At 37.6% G+C, this 22517-nt stretch overlaps 1 protein-coding gene across 4 annotated transcripts in view; it reads left to right on the top strand.

The window, feature by feature from the left end:
- adam17b (ADAM metallopeptidase domain 17b) overlaps positions 1-22517 on the top strand; it is a 74874-nt gene that overhangs the window by 28338 nt on the left and 24019 nt on the right. The window contains exons 6-14 of one of the 4 annotated variants that reach the window (XM_073056883.1): positions 3965-4101; positions 5752-5841; positions 9329-9439; positions 10043-10187; positions 10879-10967; positions 12805-12954; positions 14930-15129; positions 16624-16727; positions 18197-18331. In XM_073056883.1, the coding sequence (XP_072912984.1) occupies positions 3965-4101; positions 5752-5841; positions 9329-9439; positions 10043-10187; positions 10879-10967; positions 12805-12954; positions 14930-15129; positions 16624-16727; positions 18197-18331 (1161 nt within the window). Of the gene's footprint in view, positions 1-3964; positions 4102-5751; positions 5842-9328; positions 9440-10042; positions 10200-10848; positions 10968-12804; positions 12955-14929; positions 15130-16623; positions 16728-18196; positions 18332-22517 lie in introns of all 4 variants that reach the window. The other 3 variants (XM_073056881.1, XM_073056882.1, XM_073056880.1) reach the window with 3 other exon arrangements.

Here is a 22517-nt window from a genome sequence, read left to right as displayed (position 1 = left end):
TGCAGTGATTGTCTGACTTGCTTTTCTTCTGATCGCAAGACCCTTTTGAACAATGGTGGTGGGGAATGCTGAATGGGCAACTCATTGGTGAATGGCCGGGGCATTTGGCACAGAAGCTGTGAGGCCTCGGTGTAGTGGGGACAAGTTGCAGGGTTGCTAGCTTACAGCTGTCCAGGGAAAGCAGTCAGAGTCGGGGGCTACACTAGACAGCTGGAGGCACAGCATCTATGTTGGAGTTAGTGCTGCCCGCTCCCAGTGTTGGCTTGTCAGCTGGATTGTGTTTGACTACATTCTACTGCAACATTCATGCACTCAGGGTCTTGGACCATATATTGTTTTGTGTTACTGTTTTGCTGCTATCTTATATGTGCCTTGTGCTGTGTATGACTGTTGGTACTGTGTTTTGCACCTTGGTCCTAGAGTAATGCAGTTTCATTTGGTTGTATTCATGAGTATTTGTGTATGGTTGAATGATAATTAAACTTGAACTTGTCCTTACAACTCTTGATTTCAGGAATCCTATATAAAATTGTGTTTTTATGTATATTCTGATTCATAATTTCTGCTGAATGAAATACACATCGTTGAACAAAATTGTGAACTATTTTAAGAGACGAATACTTAAGAAAGCCTTATTGTCCTGTTTGCTGATTCCAAACCCCCTCTATCATTTTACTAGTAGGGTAAAGATGAAAGTAGAATGCAGACTGGCTGTTAGTATAGTGAAAAAGCAAGAACAATTATTACCAAAGGAACAATGCAACTGCTTCACAGACAAGAGAAAATCTGCAGATGTTGGAAATCTGAACAGCACACACAAAGTGCTGGAGGAACTCAGCAAAACAGGTAACATTTATGGAAAAAAGTACAGTTGACATTTTACGCCAAAATATCAACTGTACTTTTTTCCAAAAGTGCTGCCTGGCCTGCTGAGTTCCTCCAACACTTTGTGTGTGTTGCTCGACTGCTTCACAGTTTTAGTATCACAAATAATGTTTTGTTTGTAGGTTGCACAAATATAGAAGATCAAGGAAGGAGATCATTTGACTTGTAGCATTGTAACTCTTGTCAAAGCCATATTTTGACTTTTACCATTTATTTCCCATTATGTTTTAGGTTTCTCCAACTGCCTTTTGCTTTGCTGTTTTGTTCAATTATGAATGAGAGTGTTGCCTGACTGTTTATTTTCTGTGTCTTAGTGGGCAATGTTTTTGCATTAAATTCTTAAAATGTAATATTACTAACTGTGTGCAAATCTTGTAAATTAAAAATATACAAATAGACTTAGTTTATTACTTTTTATACATGTACATGTAGTAATCTGTTTAAGTCCTGGTTCCTTACCAAGCCAGTTTGTCTAAGTTAATACTTTGGTCTTTGTGTCTTCCTCTTATCTTAGCCAGCACTTTATTTCCGCCACTAAAACAGGGCAGCTCTGCCTTTGCACCACTATATTGAGATATGGTAGTTATTTGTTTACATAATTTGCTGTAAAAAGTAAATTGCTAGTCAGATATTCTTTATTTTATTTCAGAAGTAAAATTGTATTTACAGTATGTGCCTGTATTTACAATATGAAATTAAGATATTTTCCCTTTTGCAATCTGCTTTCAAGTCTCACTGACTTGACTCCAAGCCTCTTATAATTCAAAAGCAATTTCAGATGATATGAAAAAAAGGACCATATGGTTGACAATGCATCTTTAGTCTATGGGAATATATAGTGATTGAATAGGTTCGGCAGAAAGCTGGTAACTTTACATTACTGAGGTATTGCATTTGGGAAGGTGAAATAAAGCAAGTTTTAGTAAATGGAAAGATACTGAAAGTTACCGCGCTATATAGGCCCAACCAGCTAGTCCCAATTTCCTGCACTTGGCACATATCCATGTAAGTATTGCACCTGCCCCAACCACTTCTTCAGGCAGTTTATTCCGTATACTCACAACCCTCTCCATGAAAAGGTTGCCCCTCATGTTCCTTTTAAATCTTTTCTGTTTTACATTAAACCTCCTAATTTTAGAATTCCCTGTCCTGGGGAAAAAAAATAATTTTAAACAAAGATGTGGAGAAACAAAGGGACCTTGGAGTGTATGTCTGCAGATACTTGAATTGAATTGACTTTATTTCTTACATCCTTCACATACATGAGGAGTAAAAATCTTTACGTTACGTCTCCATCTAAATGTGCAATGTGCAATCATAGTAATTTATAATAATTCGTAATAAGTAGAACAGTCAATGTAATATAGAGTATACTTAAGTCCGGGTGAGTTCATCAGTCTGATAGCCTGGTGGAAGAAGCTGTCTTGGAGCCTATTGGTCCTGGCTTTTATGTTGCAGTACCACTTTCCGAATGGTAGCAGCTGGAATAGATTGTGGTTGGGATGGCTTGGGTCCCCACTGATCCTACGGGCCCTTTTTACACACTTGTCCTTGTAAACGTCCTGAATCATGGGAAGTTCACAACTACCGATGCGCTGGGCTGTCCACACCACTCTCTGTAGAGTCCTGCGATTAAGGGAGGTACAGTTCCCATACCAGGCAGTGATACAGCCAGTCAGGACGCTTTCAGTTGTGCCTCTGTAGAAAGTTCTTAGGATTTGGGTTCTCATACCAAACTTCCTCAACCGTCTGAGGTGAAAGAGGTGCTGTTGTGCCTTTTTCACCACACAGCTGGTGTGTGCAGACCACGTGAGGTCTTTGGTGTTGTGGATGCTGAGGAACTTGAAGCTGTTTACCCTCTCAACCCCAGATCCATTGATGGCAATAGGGGTTAACCCTTCTCCATTCCTCTTGTAATCCACAACCAGCTCCTTTGTTAAGGGATGGGTTCTTTTCTTGACACCACAGTGTCAGAGATGACTTCTTCTTTGTAGGCCATCTCGTTAATGTTTGTGATAAGGCCTATCAATGTAGTGTTGTTGGCAAATTTAATTAGCAGATTAGAGCTATGGGTGACGATACAATCATGGGTATACAGGGAGTAAGGGAGGGGACTCAATACGCAGCCCTGAGGGGCTCCTGTTTTGAGTCAGAGGGTTGGAGGTGAGGGAACCCACTCTTACAACCTGCTGGCAATCTGACAGCAAATAAAATGGTAAAAATGGAAGTAGGATGCTTACTTTTATTAGCCAAAATGTAGAATATAAGAGTATTAAAGTTATGCTAGAACTATTTGCAACATTAGTTAGTATTTTTTTAACCTAAGAGGAAAGATTGAATAGCCATGGGTTTGTTTATACTGCAGTGCAGCAGGCTAGGGAAATGTGAGGTGTGTAAAACTGCAAGGATCCTAGATAAAGTGAATATTGTGAGATCATGAGGCATGCTTTACAAGAATTGGTAGAAGGATTAGAGAGGAGATAAGGAAAAGTTTCTTTTCACTTGTAGAATATTTGGAACTTGCTGCTTAAAAGGGTTGTATAAGCATTACCCCTTGACAAATTTAAAAGTACAAATGTGTATTTGAGGAACCAGTGATGGAAACTGCTGCTGTTTCTGACCAGCATGGTCACAATAGAGTAAATGGCTTCCTCTTTTGGAAAGTTCCTTTTGATTCCGTGATTCCATTGCATTTGATAATGTGCATGTTTTCATAAGTTTTTGTAAAAATTAGAGGGCTCTTGATTAGGTTAACCATTAGATTTTAGCAGATCCGTTCGACTTACTTATGCTGGAAGCCACTTTGCTCTACTGGACATCTTTCCACTGCAGAATTCAGTGCACTAAACAGCTGAGTGTCATTCCAGTAAATGATGCACTAATCAAGATTTAAAAAAATTATTTTAATTGTCTGAGGCGAAGAATCAATAAACATTTATACTAGAATAATCAAGTAACCATTTTTGTGTTGTATTCTACACAGCTGTCTTTTTCTAAGATGTATCTTGTTTTTATTTACTTTGGAAAGATGCAACTTATCTCTTTCCAAATGACTCAGAAATTTTTAATTCCTTGATAGAATATATCCAGCGACAAAAACGGCAGAAGATGCCTCTAGATCCTGAAAAGAATACCTGTAAAATGCTAGTAGTAGCAGATCATCGTTTTTTCAAGCACATGGGACGTAGTGAAGAGAGCATCACTATTAATTATCTGGTAAGCAAACCATAAGATTCAAGATTGTTTTATGTCATTTCCTACATTCCTGTCTTTTTGTTTTACCTAATCCAAATGGTGGGTGAAATATAAAACAAGTGTTAGAACTACCCAGTGGAGCGAGGATGTGATCTACAAGCCATCCCCAGATGACAGACAGGTTTTGTTTTCACAGAAATACATCAGTTGATTTTGTCTAAAAGTTGGAAAATGCACAAAAAAATCACTGGATATGTTAACCATACCCCCACAATGTTGTAATGAATGACATTAAAAGTACTAAAGACTGATTAGAAAGAACAATTACTGAAAGTGGATAGAGAGAAAAAGCTAGTTCTGCTGTTTGGAGGAAAGAAAGTATATACATTTGCTAGACTTTTGAATCTAATAATTTGGGAGTTCACTCATAGGTATAGGCCTCTATCAGTTAGAAGCTTGTTACCCGGGGCGGCCTGTAAATTAAAAGATACATTTCTGTTCATTTGTGTCATATAGTGAAAACAAAAAATAGCCTTTTAAGTCCTTTATATTGGCAATAAGGATTTTTTTAACTGCATTAGTTCTCAAGCTTTCTCTAACATCATTTGTCTGCTTGCCCACCAATATATTCATTGATAGTGGGCAGAAAAATGGGTCAATAAATAACCCATTTCTCTTCCTGTAAATAAGTTTTCACTTAAATATCAAGTCAATAAGTATATCGTGAAAAGTTTGAGTTTGTAAATTTGTATAAAGCCTTTGGAACATTCTATCATGCATTATAAAGGGAAAACAGCAATGCTGAACTAAGAATTTAATGTTTTTAAAATATGTCTCAGACAACTTAGACATTTCCTTTTGTTCTGTTTGTATTCTGTTTGAAACATATCTAAGTATTTTGGTCCAGGTCATTATGCTTAATTTCATTTTTCAAATCAAGTATAAACCTTGCCCGCACTTTGGTAGAATGTTTTCTGTTATTGCGTGAATGCAAACCCAGTTTAATCAACTCGTACTTGCAAGTAGACTTGATCTGGAACGTATTACTTTACATGTATGCAATATAGAAAGGAGAACCCTAAATGCATTTTATTAGTAACATATGTGAAGTTTTTTTTATAATTCTATACATATTGGGCATAGTTAAATTGATGGGTAATTGGCAGTTCCAAAGATACTGTGTGTGTTTAAGCATACTCTAGATTTCTATGCTTGTGTAATGCAACACAAGTATATGGAATAAACTGAAGGTCAGATCTTTCTATGTAACCTCTCACTCTAGCTCTAGCCTTGACACAGAGTTTCAGGGCATTCCATAAGTTACTGATTAGAGGTAACGTAATTGTAAATTTACTCTCAGTAAATTGCATCTCAGTTTATGCCACCACAATTGGCACATCTGGCAGGCAATGAATGTAGTTGCTGCTCTTCATTGAATGGTCCAGCAGTTAGCCTGAGTTTCCACAGTTGCAACCTACTCATCATTTGTGGCCTACTCTGTCTAGTGGGATGGCTAGTAAGGTTGGAAGCTACTATCTGTAAAAGTAAGTGTGACTGAAATGCAACTGTGAGGCACAGACTGAGTCCATTGTGATCTAGCTCAGTTTGAACAAATTGTTTTCTGATTGCTCATTTCCTGATTTAACGTACTTGTCATAATTTTTAACACAGATAGAATTAATTGACCGGGTGGATGACATTTATCGAAATACCTCTTGGAATGATGCTGGATTCAGAGGTTATGGTTTGCAGATAGAAGAGGTAATTAAATTAAACAAAAAAAATTGTTAGTGATTGTAACTTTTAACTTTAATGCATGAAGCAGAAATAATCATACTAAAAACTTCTGAAACCTATTGGATTTATTTTTCAGAAAGCATTTGAAAATCATCCAAATGAACTGTATTTCATTATGCTTATGATTATAAGAACTAACATTTATTATGTTTCTTTCTACATTTTGAAGACCATGTAGCAAAGTTCATGTTGTCGTTGACTGTCCAATTTACCTCAAAAATTTAATTAGTGCCTATAATACAGTGCCTATAAAAAGTATTCACCCTTCCCACCTTGGAAGTTTTCATGTTTTATTGTTTTACAACATTGATTAACAGTGATTTAATTTGCTTTTTTGACACTGATCGACAGAAAAAAACTTGTGTCAAAATGAAAACATCTGTACAAAGTGATCTAAATTACAAATATAAAACACAAAATAATTGATTGCATAAGTATTCACCCCCTTTAAAATGATACACCAAATCACAGTTAAATCAATGTTGTAAAACTTTCAAGGGTGGGTGGGGGTGAATATTTTTTATAGGCACGGTATACTTGTAATGTAAAGCCTAATAGAACTCAAGAAATTTGAGATATACGCAACAAGGGTAATAAAATAATCTTAGGAGACTTTAATATACATATAATCTAGCAAACCAAGTTTATAAAAATAATATTGACATGGCTTTGTGAAAAGTGTATCATGTTTGACAAATTTACTAAAGTTTTTTGAGGATGTAATCAGGAGATTCCAAAGAAGGGATCTCATTAAAGTCGTATATTTAGATTTTTTTTAGAATGTATGTGATAATCTACCACATCAAAGGGTGGTGAGCAAATCATGTTATTAGCGGAAGTGTGTAGCATAGATTAGTTATCACACAGAAGGCAGTTGGTATTCAAGTTGGATGTAAAAATATGGATTCTATAAGAAGATATAGAGTGGTTAAATGAGTAGGTGAAAACTTCACAAATGGAATTTGCTAAGTCTGAAAGTACAAGGTTACATTCTTCAATATGAGGAATAAAGGCAGAAAATTATCTGTGAAAGTTTGTGGATGAGCAAAGTACAGAGGAAGCCAGTAACTCTTGTGCATGAGATAGCAGGCAAGTGGTTATGAAGGTGAACGGCATGTGGCCGTCATTATAAGAGATCTGAAATTTAGAAATAAGGAAGTACAGTGGATTCCGTTTTGCTGAGCACACTGGGCCCAGTACATTTTGGACCAATTAAGCTGCTGCCTAAATTAGCTGAAGTTTCATGGAAATAATTAAAAAGGTATAAAAAAGACCAACTACCATTTAACTGAGTAACAAATCACGTATTTAAAGGAAATACAGAACAAAATAGAATACTACCAATACTACTACAGTAGTATAAAACTGTGTACTAGTTCCTAATAGTTAGCAATGGAGGAGTTCATTCAAAGTAAGCTGCCGTGTTCTTTTGATTGTAAATGAACAAAATCAGTGCAGACACCTCGTGCAGATAATGGACTGCCTTCAAACAATGTCTGGATGATTGCACCCTCCAAATCTTAATTTTCATTGTAACATTCAAGATGATTGTGGATATCTTCCAATTTTTCATAGTTCACAACGTGATGAAGTAATGAACACACGTTTTCATTTTCACTCCTGGCCATTTCTCATATCTCCAAGCTTGAATACTTGAAACCGCAGTGAGCAAAACAGTTCTGAATTGTCTTACTGCATATTTCCCACCAACTGTTAGTGACAAAAATCAATGCCTTTTGAACACAACCTCATGCAACTGATGCCATTTTAAAAACTGTTTACTCTAAGCATGGTGTAGTGCTAACAGTAGTTCTTGTTAGAAATTGTTCAACAGCAGTCTCCTGTCCTAATTAAGAGGCATAGTGTCCCAAATAAACAAAGGGAATCCTGGCTATTTTCTTGTTTAGTTTTTGTTCTTTAAGAGTTGTCCCAAATAAGCGGCTGTATATTTACAAATATAATTACAAATTTCAGCTTTATCGATTAGTTAGTAAGAAAGAGAAAAGGAAAAAAAGAGGCCCATTACAGTTAACACAGACCAAATGTGTACATAAAGTTGGAGCTAATCTTGAAGTTGTCTTTTTACTTGCGCGCTGAACCCACAATCTGCGTGAAAGCACACACCACATTCTGAATGTCGCTTGGAATCCATCGCGAACAAACAGGTGGTCTATTGAGGGTATTGGCCCTTCCTCCTTGGATCTATTTATCTGCACAAAGCACTTCGTGCAACAGGGACGCTCCTTCCCATGGTATCCTCAGCATCCTAACCTGAAACCTCTCCCACCTCACGCTGTCCATCACAAATCTCACTCCACCCAGCTCTGTCTGGAACCTTCTCCCAATTCCACCATCCTGAGTGGCTGACACAGCATTCCTAAGTTGAATATTATAGCCCCTTATTTTTTTTGAGCCAAAACCAAAACATTCTAAAAGCACTGCTTTTACAGAACATCTAAGATGTTGAAACTAGTGGAAGCATCTCAAAGGAAGGAATGTGTTACATGAAAAGGGACCAGTGATTTAAAACTTAGGTGTAGGACATGACCTTACAGGGAATGGTGAATCTCCGTTCTGTACCCCAGTGGGTCATGGAGGCTAGGTCATTGGCGATATTTGAAGAGGAAATAGATGTATTTGAAGGATCAGGGAATTGAGGATTGTGGGTACTGGCATAGAGGGAAGATGGATCTTGGGGCTAATCTGCTATAATTGCATTGGATGGTAGGGCAGGCGTGGGAAGCCTGCTACTTTTTTTTGTGTTCTCGTGAAATAAAGCTGAGTGACTTTGTGGGTTGTGAGCTTGATGAGGAAGGTTTTTCTGGTATATTTTTGTTAGAACTGTTATGTAACTGTGCATTATCCAGAGAGTATTAGCATTGTTTCTGCTTTTCAATGTGGATCACAGCTGCTCTTACTCCTTTAGAAGAACCATCTTCTAATCCAATGTTATTAATTCACAATGGGACCTTTAGTATACTGTGACTTTACCATTACTTTAGTACATCTTATCACAACTATTACATTAATTTCCACTCCTCAGTTTGAATGCTCGAATGGTCTCCGTTACCATGACGTAAAGTCATTTTTCTCATCCTGATATGTCTCACAGTCTCTCATGGCTCACATTTATTGAGATGTGGTAAATAATGTTATGCTTTTGTTCATTTTCATCTCTTTAATCTTCTCCAGTCTTCTTACTGTGGCTTGTTAACATTTTTTCTTTCACCCATGCTATGCCCACATTTGTCGAGGCCCTTCATTTTGGAGCTCCCACTCTGAACCTCTCTGCTTTGCCACTTCTCCCTCTAATTCCTTTTAATATCTGTCTTAAAACCAACCTAAGGCCAAGCTTTAGGTCAGCCATATTCAAGCCTGTTCTTTGCTTTTGAGCATTTTTTTTTACATTAGAGGCAGTTTTTAAATGCAGCTTGCTTATTTTTAATTGCAGATCATTGTTAAAAAAGAACCAACAAAGGTTGTTTCAGGCAAGAGACACTACAATATGAAGGGGACCTTTCCAGCTGACAACGATGCTTGGGATGTTAAACATCTATTAGAGGTAAGAAAGAATTAATAAGACAATAGTTAAATAATGTTTTTCTTAGACACTGGAGTTATCATGTAAATCTGAATTATTGGAATAAATTTCTTAGTGGATCACTACGCATCTTTCACACAACCAGTGTATATTTTTGGAATCTATTGTGCATTATACTTTACCTGTATTGGTTTTAAAATTTGTGTAAAGTTAACTATAGTAATTGCACCATCTTTGATCTAAACTGTGCAGTTCTACTTCCAGGTGAAAAGATGGAAGATAACTCTATCTTAGATAATTTCTTGTTTCCTTCGGCCAAGCTAATTTTCCAAACAGAGAATTGTGAAATATTTACATCATAAAAAGAGAGCATTTGACCCATAGAGGCCATAATGGCATTCTAGGCAATTGGCTTCTTCTCTTTACTTCTGTGAAAGCCCACTCTGCAGAAATAAAAGCATGCAGAATGAAATTCATTTTGAGGAACATGTTGGAGAATCAGACTGTGTGAAAGTATAGATTATCCAGTAGATTATAGATTCCCGTGTCTTGAATTTATTTAGAAATTAACTTCCCAGTTTATGACTGTGTAGTTTTCTATCTGTTAGTTTTCTTTTTTTAAAGCAATTCAGTGCTGATATAGCAGATAGAGCATCCAAAGTTTGCCTTGCGCATTTGTTCACTTACCAAGATTTTGAACGTGGAACACTTGGTCTCGCCTATGTTGGATCTCCAAAACCACGTGCTTTGGGTGGTATTTGCCCTACACGTAAGTCCAAATGTAAATGAAATTTTAATTTTCCAATATTTACTTAATTGATGAAGAAATGTGAATAAAATGCATTGTGTTACTATTTTAAGTTGGATTATTTTATAGGACACACATTGTTGAAGTAAAATTAGTATAACAAAGTTGAGATTCTGGAGCCAATTTGCACATGTGTGCAGCTGGTGAATCTCATGCTGGTCGCACATGTTGGAACTCCAAAACCAGGAGCATTAATTAATAGTTACTCCACGTGTAAGTCCAAATCCAAATGGAACTTATTTTCAAAAATTAATTTTAGCATTAAGGAAATGTTAATAAAATGTTAATATTTTAAGTTGGTTGTATTGTATGAAAAGAGGTTGATGGAAATGAGGCTGATATAACAATGATGGGGCTAATGTTATATATACCTAGGATTAGTGAACTTCATTGTTGTTGCTGCATATTAAACTATCATGGAGATAACACTTACAAATTATTAATATCATTTTTATAGAATGGGTATTGGTGGGAGGTATGCTTATAAAATGTTGTCTTGCATTGCTTTTACTAGTAATAATTAAAACTAGGTAATGTGAAAAATGAAGACTTGCAATCCTATTCTGAGACTAGAACAATGAGAATCTTTTATTTTTGTCTTTTGGGAAAACCGCCTCAATAGCTGTATCACCTAGGAATATTTTTTCATCAGCCTATGATCACCCAATCTTGCAGAAGGCAGTTTACCTGAATACAGGATTAACAAGCACTAAGAATTATGGAAAAACAATTCTGACCAAGGTAAATCATGCATTACTTGTTTTTATATTTATTTAGAAATTGCTTGACTTAATTGATCTGTGCTTTTGCAATATGCTTTTTGTTGAAGGCATTAATTTGTTGGAGATATGTATTCTTTGTTATACCAGACTGCTGTACTTGTATGCTCATATGTTCTATGATAGTGCTGTTTTATTTCTGGCTCAATCAGCAGCTGAAATTTCAAAAATAATTAAAGTTTTCAATCTCCTGACGTGCCTAGGCATATCAGGACTAGAATTGCTAAATATCGATCTTGTGTGTCAATGCTAGATTATGCTTTGGATTTGGTTGCTTTTTTTTTCAGCCAGTTCTTCTGCCCACATTTGTTACCTCTACTGAAAAGGCCTTTCAAGTGTAGGATTACTCTTATGTTGTTAATAGTACGTCTGACTGCAGTAAAAAGATATGGGATAGAAAAATGAAAATCAACTAAACAAAATTCTTTATTTATTTTCCTTCTAAGGAAGCAGATTAACTAGATTGGTTATTTTCAACCAAAAATGCTATTTCAGCATGACACTGAAAATTTCCTGTGAATATCTTGTTTGTAATTATAAGCAAAATGTAGATGTTACATGTTGCAATTAGATTCAAATGATTCATGGTTTACAATGGTATCATTGGGTTCTTCTATAAAATGTTAACAGAGTGAAATATAATCATGTTTTTTATTGATCTCCTTGTGTGGTTTAATTTCTCTTTGAATATTCCTCTCTATATTTTTAAGTTTGTCCTTTTCCCTCCAACATTTAAAAATGGGGTGACACAATGCCATGGCATCTGTGTGGATGCCACATGACTCCAGCAGCCTAGGTTTGATCCTGACCTTGGGCTCTTGCTGTGGATTTTGCATGTTTTCCTTGTGACTGCATGTATTTCCGTTGAGTGTTCTGGTTTCCTCCCACATCCTAGATCTGTACTGGTAGGTTAACTGGCAAGTGTAAATTATTCCAAAAATAGATGTGTGATCAGGAAATTGGGCTGAATGGATGGCCATGTGTACAAGAGTAAGTTATAGGGATATGCAGTGAGTGGGAGAGTGGGACTGATGTGAATACTCTGAGAGTTAGCATAGACTTAATGGGCTACAAGATCTTCTATTTTGTGAGAAAATATTTTATGCAATCCTGGGTAGGTCTGTAGTCTAGTGTAGTTTTTTTCTGTGTTGTGTTTTTTTTACGTAGTTCAGTCTAGTTCTTGTACTGTGTCATATAACACCATGGTCCTGAAAAAGTTGTCTTGTTTTTACTATGTACTCTACCAGCAGTTATGGTTGAAATGACAATAAAAAGTGACTTGACTTGACTTGAAATATGAAATATGAAAACTTTGAAGTTTGAAACTTTGAAATTTGTGGATCAAGTTATTTGGTGGAGGAAATGGTAGAGATTTAACTCAGTTAATTTTTAGCATTTTGGGAATATTTTCATCTTTTTGTGCTGTATCTAAATACAAAAATGTGCCATATTGTTTTATAATAAAACATTCTTAAGTATAGCATCCTGTTATGATTTGAAACATTTATGAGATCTCAGAGCCGTGGTCTCATTGATTTGTTATGATACTGGATGAGGTCACTTAGCCTACAGAGTCTGTGCTAGCTCTTTATGAATAATGTATATATAGAAAACTGAAATGTACAAAATTTTTTAAATAAATCATTTGGTCTTCTAGATAGACTTTAAAAAAGGATAATGAGCTTTGTAATAAGTGAAAATATGTACAAACTACAGGTCTTTGCTGAAACTGCTGATATGTACAACTCGTAAACAGCTGTATAACCAAAGAATTGTCTTGATTTTATTTACAAAAACAGGAAGCAGATCTTGTCACTGCTCATGAATTAGGCCATAATTTTGGAGCAGAGCATGACCCAGATAGCCATGAGTGTGCTCCCACTGATGATGATGGTGGAAAGTATGTCATGTATCCTATCGCAGTGAGTGGTGACCAGGAAAATAATAAGGTACAGCATAATACATTGTATAGTGCTTTTGGCATTGTCTTCCCTGCTTACAGATGGAAGACATTAAACCAGCCTGTTAGATTATCAATTTTGTTTTCACTGTACTCCATTAACTCCCTAAAGTGGGACATTGAATTGTGTATCTGAATTCTAAATTTGAATCCGATCTGTATTAATAGCTTGGATTCAATATAAGTTTTGTTATCCTTGTATGATTTCTTGTAGATGTGACTATGTTGTTCAAAGTTTTCAGTATTTCAATAGATACTAATATCTGTAACTCTGGAACATTTGGAAAGATAGATCTGTGAGCACTGACACCAAGAGACACCTCCTCAAGAGTCTCGTCTGGCCAGTAACCCTATATGGCTGTGAAACATGGACCCTAAAAGCAGCTGATGAAAAGAAGTTGACAGCATTTGAGATGCGGACATACAGATAGATCCTCAGGGTATCAATAATTGAAAGGAGATCCAACAATTTCATCCTAGAAAAGACTGATACGAAACCAATACTTCTGGAAACTGTTATCCAAAGGAAACTTTGTTATTTTGGACACATCTCAAGAACTGATGACACACTGGAACGCACTGTGCTTGAAGGCAGAGTAGAAGGAAGCCGCTCCCGAGGCAGACAGAGGACAACCTGGATCGACAACATCAAGCAGTGGACCAGCCTCACCGCCAGAGATGCAAGAGGTTTGACTGCCGACAGATCGCAGTGGAAGAAAGTGGTCGCCGAGGCGCTGGCAGAGTATGGCACATGACGATGATGACTAGTATCTGTTAGGAGGCCACAGTGTTAGCTTTTGTGGGAACTTTATATCTCAATACAGGGGTAACAGTTTTTCTGTTGCAGTTCATTCATTTGCTGAGAAGATAAATTGAAAAGAAATTTACTTTGTGCATGAGTCCAATTTATGTTGCCAAGAAGATTTTAGTAAATCCCCAAAATGTTGAAATGATAAAGCGCATGGGAGGGGAGTTTCTATTTTTGATTACTTTCTGACCATTTCTGCTCAAAGTGCAAAAGTGTCAATATTTGATGAAGGACAGATACTGGTTTATCATAATACCCTTTGGGGTCTAATAGCCTACTGGTTGCTCACTGGCTCCATTTTACAAAGCTGGCTGTATTTCAGATAGTGGTGCAATGTAATTGGGAGGCCATGAAACTAAATAACAAATGCTCATTAATCTGGAAACAACCTACTCAAGAAGTGGAAATGACAATTCAAACCTTTAGCTCTCTTTATTTTCCCTCCTGAATAATAAAAAAAACTTCCTATGATCTAAAATTTTAATTTTGCCAGCCTGTGACGTTTAGGGGAAGACAGTTATATATTATTGTAGCAGATACCAGTGTATGTTATTTCACATTCATCACAAATTTAAATTGACATGCAGGAGGATTGTAATCAGGTTTTGCCAGGTTTCCTGTCTGTTTTGTTCCCTGACTGATCTGTAGAATCTGTAGTGACTATATCTGTGTTGAGGTTGTATTTGGGTCTTGAGCAACAATGTGTTGTGTCACAACAGCAGTGACACTACAGCACTTTTATATTAAGACAAAATACATCCAAGTTTCCATTGTGCTGCAGTATGCAAAAGACATTTAACATTGGTTTTACAGGTCTTTCATTCTCAAATGTGCATTATTGGACATGCGTTAATTTTGATCTAGGTTTCGTGTTTAGAAATGTAGCAAAAATTTAAGGCAAGTACATTATCTATGCTGCAGTTCAGTTTAATGTACCATATAGTAGCAGGTGCAGTGCATGGCTAAAATAAAAATGTTAATTTTGGAAACACTTAGAATGCCCGGCAGAGTTAATGTTTCGGGTTAACTACTTTTCGTCACCAATGTTTAGATCACTACATCTTACATGGATTTTATTAAAATAAGTGAGTTGCTTTTTGAAATCTACAGTAGATTGTAAACTTATGTAACTCATGCAATGTGTATGATTCTTTAGCTATTCTCCAACTGCAGCAAGCGATCAATTTATCAGACACTAATTAATAAAGCATCCAAGTGCTTTCAAAAAAGGAACAATAAAGTATGTGGCAATTCGCGTGTAGATGAAGGAGAGGAGTGTGACCCTGGGCTTTTACATCTCCATGAAGACAAATGTTGTACTGATCAATGCAAACTTAAGAAAGATAAAAAATGCAGGTAAAATAAATGACAGACCTTTAACATTTTACTTTAACTATCTTACTTTCAACTGGAATGTGAAACTCTGTTTCGTTTTGACTCCTCTTAACCCAGAGGACCTTCTGCTAAGATATCCTAAATTAATTTTGATTGTTATTGTTTGCTAGTTGCTTTTGCATTTTGTTTTGTTCCAAGATGCTGTCCTGAATACACTTCATGAATTTGCACTCAAGTGTACCATTGCCAGTTTTGTTTGGCCATTGTTTGAATGTTAATATCACCTTAATGTTCCCTTCCATTATTTCTGTAATTATATTCTGTTCTAAACTGTACCTACTGGTGGAGTCATACAGCATGGAAATAGGCCCTTTGGCCAATTCATCCATGCTGACCATGTTTCCCAATGAGCTTATCCCACATGTATGCATTTAGTCCATAGCCATCTAAACCTCTTCAGTCTATGTACTTGTATAGATGGTTTTAAATGAATAAAGTCCTCGCCTGTCCATCTCTCCCTATTATTCAGGCCCTTGAGTCCTGGCAACATTCTTGTAAATCTTCAATGCACTCGTCCCAGCTTAATGACATCTTTCTTATAGCAGGATAACCAAAACTGAGCACAACATGTGGCCTCTTCATTGTTTGTACAACTGCAAGCTTACACCCCAGCCCTATGCTCAATGCCCTGACTGATGAAAACCAGTGTGTAAACCATCTTCTTCACCAACCTGCCAACCTGTGATGCCACTTTCAGAAAATTTGTACTCCTAGGACCCTTTGTTGTTCAACACTCCCAAGGGCTCTGTCTTTCATGTGAATATCCTGCCCTAGTTTGGCTTCCCAAAATGCAACACTTCACACTTTTATCTGAATTGAATGACATTCCTTGGCCCACTTACCTAATTGATCAAGATTCCCCTATAATTTTTGATAACCACCTTCGCTATCCATGATACCATCTACTTACTAACCATGGTTTGCATATTTTCATCCCAATAGTTTATATAAGTTATGAACAAATGTGCACCCAGCACGGATTCCTGAAGCACACCACTAAATACAGGTTGCCAGTCCGAGAAAGAACCTTCCACCATTACCAGCTGCTTCCTACCATCAAGCATGGCTAGCTCTCCCTGGATCGTATGTGATCTAACTTTCCAGGCTAGCTTTCCATGCACAATCTATATAAAGCAAGATTCTTGCTAAAGTCTACATAGAATTTATGGGAAGTTCATAGACGGCTTTTATGTTTTAGAACAGAAGTAAATATATTTTTCTGATTAATTATTTGGTATTATTATCTGGTATTATTTTAAACTGTTAAGTCCTCTAATGATGTAAATACACAGAAAGGAAAAAAAACCCTACATTGTGAATTCACAGTACTTTATAAATACTAAAATAAATTCTAACAAAAATATACTTAAATATGCATTTTTGCAATCGATCATTTCTATGTAGTTGTCTGGAGATGGAACTCTTTTTAAAAAATAATTATTATTATTTCCAAAGTGATAAGAACAGCCCATGTTGCAGGGATTGCCAATTTGAAAAAGCTGGGAAGAAATGCCAGGAAGCAATCAATGCAACATGCAAAGGGGAATCTACTTGTACAGGTGAGTGGTAGCCAAAATCTGTGTGCATTAAATTTAACCAGGTGTACCTTCTGAAAGATTTTATAGGTATTCAGAAGCCATCTCAACCCTTAGCAGTCTTTAGCTAGCTGTAAGGACACAAGAAAATGAAACAAAGGTGTAACATGAATCATGGAAGCCATTTCATCCCTTAGCAGCCTTCATCAGAGCTGTAGGGATACATGAAAGAAAGCTGCAGTGTAATCTTCGTTTTAGAATGAGGAATTGCAGCTGCTTTTTCGTTGCTGAAGTGGAGTTTATACTTGCTGTGACTATTAGCTCCTGTACCTCCAATACATCAACATTGCAAAATGCCTATCAGTTCAGACCATGGCTGATTGCTCACTATGTATCCATACAAAAACAATGTAGTGCTACTTACCTTTTGGCATCCTTTCATCAATTACTGTACATGAAGGAGTTATTAAGAGCTGTTGAAAGGGCTGTGGCTCATGGGCAAATCCTATTTTAGAATAATTTAGCATGACTGATTTCATGTATTGGTACTGAGAATGATTTACTATAAACTAATTCTGGAGTTGGATTTATGCATAACTGTATAATGTAGGTTGCCCTCTAAAGATGTATGTGCCTGATAAGCCTCGTATATTATTTTCCAAGGATGTTGTTCAGTGGGATTCTCAATGCCGCTGTTGTAGTTCGTAGGAAATAAAATTCAGCACCTTGCACAAAAGATCACAAAAGTTTTAACTCCCATTGGAACAAATTAATGTTTAATAATGGTAAATTACTTATGATATTGTTGCAACCTTCCTATGACTTCCAACATATTTACTGCCTGGAAGTAGCTGACATGATAGGAAATGAAGGCAAGATGCACATGTCCTTGTGTGAATATCAGTGTAGCACATGCTTTTGAGGTGGAAGCCCCCTGAAGGAGAGAAATTGAGCATATTTCCACTTGGAAGAGACCACTGCCTCTTTTGATATGATGTGCTACACTGGCACTTCCAATTTGTGAATTTAATGAAGGGTCTCGGTTCAGAATGTCAGCTGTACTCTTTCCAATGGATGCTGCCTGTCCTGCTGAGTTCCTCCAGCATTTTGTGTGTGAAACATTGTCAAGAAGTTCGGTTGTTGTTCAGACCAAACATCAGAATGGGGGAAGAAATGTAATCTAAGTGACTGACCGTGGAATGAATGTTGGTACCAGATGGGGCGGTTTGAGAATCTCGGAAACTGCTGATCCTTGGTATTTTTACACACGAGCATCTCTGAACACACATTTTGAAGCTTGAAGAGGATGGGCTACTGCAGAGAATTCCACGAACATACATTCTGTAGCTTATTTATTAGGTACAAGGGATACCTAATAAAGTAGTCACTGAGTGTATACTGTAGCCAGAAGAACAATTCAGTTGTGTTTTCTTAAAACTGGACATTCATTCTCTAATACAAGATTTTAAACTAATGACATTTCTTATTGTTAGGAACTGACCAGTTCTGTCCTGCTCCTGGAAACGCAGCAGACCAGACAATCTGTGTGGACATGGGAAAATGCAAAAATGGAGAATGCATTCCTTTCTGTGAGGCAGAGCACAGCCTCAAATCGTGTGCTTGCAATGGTGAGTGAAAAGATTTATTGAGATTTCTTGGTTGTGTTTGGCCTTATTTAAAGAAGGACTGGTCTTACTACCAAAGTTTGTTCTTTGATCAAATATAGACATGGTATAGATAGATAGGTACCTTATTGATCCCAAAGGAAATTACAGTGTCACGGTAGCATTACTAGTGCATAGCTATAAATATTAGAAGTAGAATGAATAAAATATAAGTCCAACAGGAGGGGGTCATCACTTCCCCGGCTATAGGTTGACTCATTATAGAGCCTCATGGCTGAGGGTAAGAATAATCTCATATAATGCTCTTTGGAGCAGCACAGTTGTCTTAGTCTCTTACTAGAAGTGTTCCTCTGTTCAGCCAAGTTGGCATGCAGAGGGTGTGAAAAATTGTCCAGAACTGCCAGGATTTTCCATAGGGTCCTTTGTTCTACCACAGCCTCCAGTGTGTCCAGTTTGACTTAGAGACAGCCTTTCTAATCAGTTTATTGAGCCTGTTGGCATCACCCGTGTTGATGCCATTTCCCCAGCACACCATCACATAGACGATTATACTGGCGACAACAGACTTGTAGAGAAAGTCTGTAGATGCTGGAAATCCAAAACAATACACACATAATACTGAGGAACTCAGTAGGTCAGGCAGCATCTACAGAAACAAACAGTTGGAATTTTGGGCCGAGACCCTTCTTCAGGACTCCTCTTCTTGAGGGTGATGCTTTTTGCGGTGGGGAGAACCGTGGGGGTGGGGGAATGGCTTAGAGGTTGTAGCTAGAGGCCGGTGACAGATATCATGGGTGACTTAAGTGCACAGCGGGGAAGAAGGTACATGTATAGGAAAAGTTTAGTGGGATAAAGGTGAAATGCAGGCAAATCAGACCAGCCTAGATGGGCATCTTGGTTAACCAAAGGATCTGTTTCCCTGCTATATGACGCTAGAATAAAAAACAATAGTGATAAAATGAAGGGGTAGACATCTCCATTGTCACATGATATATTACCTCCATGGTGCCAAGGTCAAGGATGTCACTGGTTGCTGAGCATCATGAAAGAGGAGGGCAAGCAGGTTACAGAATGGTGCTAGTGATTATAGGTATGATGATTATACGTAGGATGGTCTATTGTGGGAAAAATTGAAAATCTAAAGAGAGGATAAAAAAACAAAAACTCGAACAACAGCAAACACTTAAGTAACACCAGGGCCATGTACTTGTGGATACAGAAACAGTAAGATAGAAAGTGTGGAACAGATAGTGTCATGGACTGGGACAAGTTGGACGAATAAGCAAAGAATACAGCATAGTGTTATGCACTCTGGTAGGAAGAATAGACTACTTTCTCAATGGGGAGAGAATTCAGAAATCAGCTGCAGGGGTACTTGAGATTCATAGTTTAGGATTTCTTTGAGGTTAACTTGTACGCTGAATTGGTAGTAAAGAAGGCAAATGCAATGCTAGCATTCATTTCAGGAGCAAAGGTACACTGCCGAAGCTTCTGTAAGGTACCAGTTGGATTCATTTGTAATATTATGAGCAATTTTGGACTCCATGTCTAAGGATAGATATGCTGGCACCGTGGAGGGTCCAGAGGATGTTGACGAGAATGATTTCAGGAATGAAAGGCTTAATATATGAGAAGCGTTTCATGTCTCTGGGTCTGTACTTAGCATTCAGAAGGATGAGAGGGAATCTCATTGATACATGCTGGATACTGAAAGGCTTGGACAGATTGGGTGCAGGGGACAGGTTTCCATTATTAGGAGAGTCTAGAATCTGAGGGCACAGCTTCAGAATAAAATTATGTCTCTTTAGATGAGGAAGGGTTTCTTTAGACAGAGATTGATGTATTTCTGGAATTTGTTGCTACAGAGGGCTGTGGAAGCCAAGTTATTAGAACGTAGAATATTACGACACAGTGCAGGCCCTTCACCCTACAATGTTGTGCTAACCTTTCAACCTACTCTACGATCAATCCAAACCTTTCCTCCTACATAACCCTCCCATTTTTCTGTCATTCATGTGCCTATCTTAAAATTTTTTAAAATGCTCCCAATATATCTGCCTCTACCACTGCCCCTGACAGGGCATCCCACCCACCCACTAATCTCTGTGTAAAGAACTTGCCTCTGACGTTCTTCCTCTACTTTCCTCTAATCACCATAAAATAATGCTCCCTTGTATTAGCCATTTGCATCCTGAGGAAACAAAAATCTCTGCATCTATGTCCCTTATCATCTTGAACACCTCTGTCAAGTCACTTCTTATTCTTTTTCACTCCGAAGAGAAAATCCCTAACTCACTCAACCTGTTTTCATAAGAGATGACCAGAACTAAGCACAATTTTCCAAGTCTGGTCTAATCAGAGTTTTATAGAGCTACAGAATTATTTTGTGGCTCTTGAGCTCAATTCCCCAACTAATGAATGCCAACTCACCAAATACCTTCTCAACAACCCTATCAACTAGCACAGCAGCTCTGAGGGATCTGTAGAGGCGCACTGCTAAGAATCCTCCCATTAACCCTTTATTAAATTCCCTTTCAAATTCGACCTTCCAAAATGAATCACATCACACTTTTCCACATTGAACCCCACCTGCCACTTCCAAGACCAGTTCTGCATCCTCTCCATGTTTTGTTGCAACCTACAACAACCCTCCATGTTATCCACAACTCCACCAACCCACATTTCCACTTCCTTTTCCAAGTCATTTATAAAAATCACAAAGAACAGGGGCCCCAGACAGATCCCTGTAGAACACCACTGGTCACCGACTCCAAACATGATGCTCTCTATCTACTACTACCCTCTGTTTTCTAAGGGCAAGTGAATTCTGTATCCTCCTAGCCAATTCCTGGATCCATACCTCCTTTACGACTTTTTGAATGAGCCTCTCACAGGGAACTTTATCAAGTCTATCCATACTATCTTTTGGCCTTAACAGTCACTGACTGCAGATACCGATTCTAATGTTTCAATGGTAAACCTGAATGTCTTCCTTAGGTTTACTGTTGAAACACTGCAATCAGTATCTGTAAGTTTGTGACCACTAAGGCCAAAAGATAGTATGGATAGATCTGACAACCAGTCACAAAGCTTCTGTAACACACACAAAATGCTGGTGGAACGCAGCAGGCCAGGCAGCATCTATAGGAAGAAGTACAGTTGACGTTTCAGGCTGAGACCCTTCATCAGGACTAACTGAAAGAAGAAAAGTAAGAAGCTTCTGTAGTTAGTGCCTTACTAAAATCTAAATACACCACATCCAGTGCTCTACCTTTATTTATATGCTTTGTCACATCCTCAAAGAATTCAATCAGGCTTGTGAGGCATGACCTGTCCCTCACAAAGCCATGCTGACTATCCCTAGTCTTCTCCAAATACTTATAAATCCTATCTCTAAGAAAACTCTCCTGTAATTTGCCCACCACTGAAGGGAGACTCACTGGTCTATAATTCACAGAGTTATGCCTCCTCCCTTTCTTGAACAAAGGAATAACATTTGCCACCCTCCAGTCATCTGATATGACTCCTGTGGCCAGTGAGGATGCAAAGATCATCGCCAAGGGTGTAGCAATGTCTGCTTTCATTTCCCATACTAACCTGGAGTGTACCCCATCTGGCCCTGGGGACTTGTCTATCCTAATGTTTTTTCCATAAGTTCTAGCACATCCTCTTTCTTACCATCAACATGTTCTAGTATATCAGCCTGTTTTATGGTGCCTTTGGTGTATTTGGGTGTTTTATGCTGTTTAAGGCAGAGATTGATAGGTTCTTAATTGGTAAGGGTGTTAAGGGTTAACAAAAGAAGACCCAATGGGTGGAAAAACCTAATTCTACTCCTGCATATATCTTGTGGTCTAACTCAATGGAAATGGGGTCAATATCCACTTCAAGCAATCAGGGTTGCTGGTATCATTGTGGATGTCTAAACCAGTTTGGCAGCAAGTGGAAATCTGAGAATAGAATTAAAAGCAAGACAAGTGAAAATGGAAATCGAATTGAATATAGCACTTCAGGTGAGAGATTTAGGAAAATGATGATAAGGGAAATGACAATGAAGGGGTTACAAAAAACAGAGTTTATCAGGAAATAGAAGAGTGTTCAAACTTTAGAGTACACTTACCAGTCAGAGTTAAGAAAATAATAAGATAAAATCAAGGGTTCTTTATTTGAATGTATGTAACATTCATAA

Source organism: Hemitrygon akajei, chromosome 9 (assembly GCF_048418815.1).
Source record: "Hemitrygon akajei chromosome 9, sHemAka1.3, whole genome shotgun sequence".
Classification (NCBI taxonomy): Eukaryota; Metazoa; Chordata; class Chondrichthyes; order Myliobatiformes; family Dasyatidae; genus Hemitrygon; species Hemitrygon akajei.
The sequence above is the reverse complement of the archived record's forward strand: the minus strand, read 5'-3'. Positions and strand labels throughout refer to the sequence as shown.